The sequence below is a fragment of the Solanum dulcamara genome, chromosome 12, assembly GCF_947179165.1.
Source record: "Solanum dulcamara chromosome 12, daSolDulc1.2, whole genome shotgun sequence".
Classification (NCBI taxonomy): Eukaryota; Viridiplantae; Streptophyta; class Magnoliopsida; order Solanales; family Solanaceae; genus Solanum; species Solanum dulcamara.
The window spans coordinates 61,300,123-61,307,459 of record NC_077248.1 but is presented as its reverse complement, the minus strand read 5'-3'; the positions used below and the strand labels follow the sequence as shown (position 1 = coordinate 61,307,459).

Below are 7,337 nucleotides of genomic sequence, written 5' to 3'. Positions count from 1 at the left end.
TACCGATTAAAGTGATTTATTGAGGTCTTTTCCAACGATCGAGGTCTTTTTAGGCAGATATTACAACTGAAGTCTCTTCCAACAGATATTGGCCAACGTCACTTCCGACAATGATGATTGATGCATGATGTATGTGAGGCCCCCATGGATTTCAATCTGAAGTGATCCGCAGATGTGTATCGTAGGACAAACATAAATCACGGTTATTTGACATTGCATTTGCATCTATTTCATCCTGTGGATGTATGTGATTGAGATTAACTTTGTGTGCTGAGTATGGTGATGAGAACCTATATATACTTTCTATTTGTGGACTATCTGATATTTCTGAGATAATTGTTATATAGTTTTATAAATTGGGTTGTTTGAATGCTTGTGTAGTTGTGGAGGATTGTGGTTGGGATATCAAGAATATCTGTGTTCCGCATTGTAACGATTTAGTTTTCATTTTACTGAGTACCGTGTTGTTGGTGCTCACCCCTTACTTCTACACCTATGTAGGATCTAAAACCGATACCTTCTGCTCTTAGCATTTCTAGGATTGAACCGAGCTTCTGGACGTGTGAGATATAGCAGCTTGTCTTCTCCGACAGACTCTCGCCGCATATATACTTTATGCTTTGTTCTACTTGAAGACTAAGACATATAGACTTGTATCTTTTTCATTTCTGTTGAAATAGTGGCTTGTACATGTGACACCAAGTCTTGGGCGGTTTAGAGTTTATTTATCCGCTTATCCTTATCTATATCATATTAGACTTTATATTTCCACTTATTTTGAATTGTTTAGACTTTTAGGCTGACTCGCTTTGGTGGGTTAGGCGAGTGTCATCACACACTAATTCGGATTGTGACACTAAAGTCCACTCGATGCTAAATATCCTCTCAAAATACATAAATATATATTAACGCTCAATATATATAAAAACTGTCCATATATCTGAATCATATGTGAGACAAAACTCAAAGTCACATCTTGTTTCATAAGTGAGACTAAGCTCAAAAATCATGCCTTAAAATAACTCGTATTGAGGTTGTAAATCATATCATGCTGGATTAACTGCTTAAAAGTCATAAATGCATAAGAGACCATAGAAATCATGCTAAATTAGTGGAATAAGATTTTTAAAACCAAAGTGAAATAATAAAAATAGAGATTTATGAAGAAAGACCATAATTTCATAGAAAACCCTAACTTATGTTCTTAATTATCTTGTATATTTCTTGAGAATCAAAATACTTTAGACATGAGAATGAAATGATACTTTCATTGAAGTCTTACATATCTAGAAGGAAAACACTGACTTGAAGCCTTGAACTGGAGCTTGAAGGTGAAGAACCCTAGCTTCTTCCTTGAGAGAACTTAGAACGTGTGAATTTGATTCTTCTAAGGGTTGGGGGTGAATGGCGAGGTTGTTAGGCTATGATATAGACTTAGAGAAGTTAATTGATTCTAAAAGATCAAGAATACCCTTCTAGGAACGTAAGAAGACCATAAAAATAAAAAAAATGACCTTTTAATGAATTTCATCGGCCAAATCGGCGATCTGGAGATCTCCTCGTCGAACTATTCAACGAGTCGCCGAAAGGGCGCTTTAGATCACCAAAATATTCAGATTTTTAAGGTTTTCAGACCCATTCGGCGAGCCACTTCTGCGTGTCGCCAAACCATTCGACAAGTTGCCAAATGGCAGGTGAGTTTGCCGAATCATCCAGTTCGGACATGCTCCAATAAAACAACCATAATTTTCTACTCCGAACTCCAAATGATGCAAACTTGGCGAGTTGGAAAGAAGACTCATAGGATTTTAATTTGATAGGTTATGAGTTACCTAACTCTTTATATTGATCATTTAAAATCGACCCTTATATGAACTCATGCGAAACTTTGCCGATAGAAATGCTTTGAACTTGGTTAGCGTTTGAGGTTACTTATAACCCTAAACCACATCCAATACACTAAAAATATTTAGAAAAGGACCTTAAAATATATGTACAACTTAGAAATCATCGGGTTCGGTCCTATATACATATGAAAGATGGTACAGATCTTTGCTTAGAAGTTGCGGGCATTACAGGTTATGTCACCTTGTTGTTATTGAGAACCTCCCAAAGATATTTTATTTGTATATAAGACATTATACAAGTTGATCATGTACTAGAGTTGTTGTTGTTGGGCTTCTTCATTCCAATAGAAATCTCAAAAAATGGAAAAACTGAAGCAAATGATTTTCCACAGAATGGCCTTGCTCTAATATCAGTGAAGAACTTAAGAAAATAACAAGTTCAATACAAAAGAATTGTAGCGGAAGAAGAGATGTAGTTTGCAGAGAAAAAGATGGACTACTTTTTTATTCAATCAGCTAATGGCCTTAGATAGACTTACAGATATGATAAGACTCATAATCCCATTAAACCACTAACAGATTCCACTAAACAAACTCGCCTAAACTTTAAGAATAACTATCTACAACTCTATAAACTAGGAAAACTATCACATACTAAATGAAATATCAAACAAACAACTTAAAGCTACAAAAATAGTGAAAAATGGGTGGACGTAAAATGGATGTACGGATATACAAGAAGAGATAGGATCAAGAATAAAGATATTTTAGATAAGGTGAGAGTTTTTTAGCTGTTGAACAAGATAAGAGAAGCAAGATTGAGATAATTTGGGTACGTGATGAGGAGATGCACAGATACCTCAATTAGAAGGTGTGAGAGGTTTGTTATATATGGTGGTCTGAGAAGAGGCAGAGGCCGGCCGAGAAAATATTAGGAAGAGGTGATTAAGCAAAACTTGATACAACTGCGACTTACCAAAGACATAACCTTAGATAATAGTATATGAAGGTCGGGGATTAGGATAAATGGTTAGTGAATAATTGTTGTCTAATTTTCTTATTATTATTAATATTGTTACTCTTCTAATATCTTATTCTTTAGTTTTATTATTACTTGTTATCTCCATTGTTCCAGTCATTGTATTGCTTGTTGTTGATACCATTTTTTTCTTTCATTATTTTTGGTACAATTGAAATTCATTACTATATTTTCTTCATTATTGTATATTCTTTTCAAATCTATTTTTATCTGAGCAGAAGGTCTATCGAAAACAGTCTTTATCTCTATAAAATAGAAATAAAATTTGCGTACATACCACATTTTTCATACGCCACATGTGGAATTATACTAACTACATTTTAATTGTTGTACCACCTCATTAACACAATGATGCTCAAATCAGAATTAACATTTTAATTGTTGTACCACCTCATTAACACAATGATGCTCAAATCAGAATTAACATGATAATATAATGAAATGCAATGCAATGGTCATATCTACTCATAACCTGCGCACACACTCCCTTGGGGATGCCAATGAGAGACAATCGAGTTGTCCATATGTCGAACAGATGCTCTTTAATTTTTCTATAAGCTCTGCATCATTTAAATCCATCAAACAAGTCCAATCTAATCAAAATAATATGGTTAAATGAGTCCAACAATAACCTGTAACATAAAATAAATCAAACTTTAAAGTAAAACAAAAGGTCAATTCCGAGTTCGGGATTCAAAATCCAACAAAATTACAACAATAGACCAAATAAGCAAAAACATTGTTGAAAATTATTTGGGAATATGCTGAATATTCATATCATTTTATTGTATTTTAAAATTAAATGCAATCTATTCAGAAAGTTATGAGGAACAGACTTAGCATATATTCCATATCACATTTTAAAGTCAAAGCAATTAGTCAACACCAATTTGATAATACGTTATGTTTGCAACTACTTAAAACCAAATATTGTAGATTACATCTCGTTGGGGTGGGGTGGGGGTGGGGTGGAGCATATACAATTCATGCTTCTATACTACATATATCACATATTACAAAGGAGTTTTAGAATATTACTAGAAAAAGCATTTCAGGTTTGAGTTTTAATGAGCACTTCTTTCTCTGATTTTTTGCCCTTCCAAGGTATGACATGCTTGAAACCCTCGTACATGGAACCCTGTATGTTTTGAAGATGAATCAATTTTAAAAAGGAACAAAAAGGAAATGGAAAAAAAATAATTAGTAAATATGAAACTAGCTACGGAATAGTCGGTAATTTCTAGTTAATTCATAGCTAAATAGCTCTTAGGTAAATGAATTTTCTTATAATCCATTGCTTTCTCATAGCTAAAAGGTTAGAATGAGATTTTTATTGTTTAGTTATGAAATTTTATCCATCGCTAGTTTCTTATATTCTAGTAGTGATAATACACAAATGATTTATGGAAGTACTAGAAATGTTTCGATGGTGAATGTTAAGTGAAAAAATGCAACACCGCGAGACAGGATTTAATATTAAGAATGTAACAAGTGATGTGTGAGTTAAACGTATATTAATAAATTAAATGTATTTAAATGAAGAAGGATAATCATAAATTTATCGATCATCATGTAATTGAAGAAATTTATGAACTTTTCTCCTTCTAAACCATACACCAATATGTGAAACTCCTAAATTACATAATTAAGCAACATTAATTTTAAGGTCTAAAGTTAAGGTAGTGAACAGGATTGAATTAACGAACCGACAATTGCTAGTAGGTGTGGACGTTGGCGTTAGGAGGGTATTTTGGTAATTTCAGCAAACAAATGTATGATTATTTTTTTTGTCTTATTTATTTGATTGATAAACATCAACAACATTTAATTATTAAAAATTTCAATCTAAAGTCATAAGCTGGTTTATTTTAACTAATAAACACTGCCGATTTAATTAAAAAATATTACTAGTATCTTATCATTAATAATTTCTTTGTTGTTTTAACTTGTCCATTATTTCAAAAATAAATTTTTATTTTTATTTGTCGCTTTTAACCAAATATTTTTTTCATGTTTTATTCTTAACAATTAATTACTTATTCTCCAAATTATTTTTCAAAACATAATACTCCATCGGTTTCAAATTAAGTGACCTATTTTGACTTGACATGACATGAAGTGTAAGAAAGTAAAAAAAAAACCTTACTTCTCGTCTAAATTAAAAATTTAATGCTGTGATCTTAAACATGTCACATGAAAAATTATAAATTTAAGAAAAATATTAAAAAGGAAAAAACATCATTCAATTTTAATGGAACTAAAAAAAATAGGTCAAACAAATTAAAATAGGGAAAGTAATAAATATCAATTAATAAAAGTAATGTATTAAATCATCATGTTAATTATTATTTTACAATCTTTTAAACAAAGGCACATAAAATAAACGAAAAGAGTATTAAGCTAAAGTCAAAAGGTCGAAACAATAAATTGAAAACCCGCAACTTTCTATTATTTAAATTTTATCAAACACTTCGAAAAAAAAAATTGAAAAGACTTACCCAAATGCGAGAGTGAGACCTGCCATTAGAGAGGCTGGAGGAGTTACAACAATCTGAAGAGGACGTTGAAATGACCAAATTACCCCCACCGACACCAGTTTCCTTTCTAACACGCCGTTTGACAAACCGTTGCCACCAGTAAGGACCTCTTCTATGCACTTTCTTAATATTATTTTCGTAAAGAACTAAAGTACCAAATTGCCCTCTCTCAAGGACATGAGTGTTAGAGGAGGAAGGTATTTTGGTAATTTTATCCAAGTAATAAAGTCTTGGAGGTGGCTCTAAGCATTTGGTTTGATCATTGAAAATGTTAGAGATAATAATGTCAGTACAATAAGGTCTAGGTTTACCAGGATGTAATTCCCACTTGAAAGGAACAGAAGCTAAACAATTAGTGTGAAGTGGTGGAGTTAATATACCTGATGAATGTTGATGATGATCATGATCAAGAGGTGAATATTTTAATTTCATGGCTTTTGGTGTTAAAAATAGAGAAAGTTTTGTGGCGGAATTACTTTGGTCTATAGCCATTGGAGGGGTTTTATTTTGTTTAAAAGATTGGACAATAGAAAAAAAAGAAGAGGAAAATGAAGGACAACTTTCTTTTTTAGGGGGTACTCATGTTCACGGGGAGAAAAGGAGAGAGCTTTACATCACTTCATGCAGAGAAACCAATCAAGTCTTTGAAGAGCAATGGCTCTGTCGGTGTTTTAAATAGCGGGGGGCATCAACCGATGCGTTTTATACAAAACGAAGCAAGGATGTACGAGATGTGTATATTATATGTTTTATAATTTTATCATTTAAAAAAATAAAAAAATAACAAATTTAATAGTTCAGCAAAAAAATTCAAATAGAATACCAATAATATACAAAAAATATTATAATTATTATTCAAAAAAGATAACAATATAAAAAATAATAAATGGTCGAGATACTCTTTAAAAATCATCATCAATTTTCATATATACTATTTTTTTCTCACCCTCAATTATAATTTGCACTAATTATTCTTTATATTTTTACAGAAAAAAAGATAAAAAGTGTAAAAGCAATAACAAAAGATGAATAAAATCGCCTCAGCAGTTTAGTGTTATAGACAGAGGCGGACCCACGTGTAGTTGAGGGGTTCATCTGAACCCTCTTCGTTAAAAAAATACACTGTATATATAAGATAAAAAATTTTATTTATGTATATATATTTAACATTGAACCCCCTGAGCATAAGCCAAAAGGACTAGCTCAGTGGCAAATGGGGTTCAATATTTTGTCTTAGCTTATCTCAGCTCGCGGGTTCGAATCCGAATAAGCACATTTTTTTTTCTAATTAGCGTGTTTAATTTTTTTTAAATTCCCTTCATAAAATTTCTGGGTCCACCACTGGTTATAGAATCTATATCTTATCAATTCCAAGTATATCATCTAAACAACTATTTATGACTGTGTTATTTTCTATGAGAATTTATTTATTTATTTGTATAATTTAGAAAAAATCACTACAACATGACAACACAAAGTATAAATATCAGTAGTGGCGAAATCAAGATTTTTAATAAGCGGGTTCAAAATTTGAAAAAGTAGACACACGAACTAGTCGAAGGGAGTTCGACATCTACTATTTATACATAAAAAATATTTTAACCATATATAAATAATATAATTTTTTGTCGAATGAGGTTCGGATGAACCACCTGGATACCATATGGATCCTTCACTGAATATCAGTACACCAATAATAAAAAAAAACATGCGATGAAGATAGGGATCACCTATTTGCTGAATGCTCATATGGAATGCAATTGTGGAACAAATTACTAACTTTGGATTGGCCAGACCCCTATCACCCCACGATCATGGATACATTATTTAGAATGGTGCCTCAAATGTGGAAAAGGAAAATCTATCTCTGTGATAGAAAAAATGACGAAGAAATAAATTGAAATGAATTTTTTG

General features: G+C 31.8%; 1 protein-coding gene across 4 annotated transcripts; it reads right to left on the bottom strand.

Annotated features, from left to right (window-relative positions):
• Nucleotides 1-3,181: 3,181 nt before the first annotated feature.
• LOC129876397 (uncharacterized) lies at nt 3,182-6,119 on the bottom strand. Of its 4 annotated transcripts, none has more exons than XM_055951829.1 (3): nt 5,385-6,119; nt 3,925-4,024; nt 3,182-3,479 (listed from the first exon to the last, which is right to left on the bottom strand). In XM_055951829.1, the coding sequence occupies exons 1-2, from the start codon at nt 5,913-5,915 to the stop codon at nt 3,938-3,940; spliced, it is 618 nt and encodes a 205-aa protein (XP_055807804.1). In that variant the 5' UTR covers nt 5,916-6,119; the 3' UTR covers nt 3,182-3,479; nt 3,925-3,937. The 4 variants fall into 4 exon arrangements, with proteins under 4 accessions (XP_055807804.1, XP_055807805.1, XP_055807806.1 ...); XM_055951830.1 differs by having other exon boundaries at nt 3,183-3,446; XM_055951831.1 differs by lacking the exon at nt 3,182-3,479 and adding an exon at nt 3,502-3,518.
• Between the last annotated feature and the right edge of the window lie 1,218 nt (nt 6,120-7,337).

Excerpts from the sequence above, each read along its gene's own strand:
- LOC129876397 (XM_055951829.1), bottom strand. The coding sequence starts at position 5,915 with ATGGCTATAGACCAAAGTAATTCCGCCACAAAACTTTCTCTATTTTTA. Across the intron at positions 4,025-5,384 it reads GGTCTCACTCTCGCATTTGG|GGTTCCATGTACGAGGGTTT; the intron begins GTAAGTCTTTTC and ends CAAAACATACAG.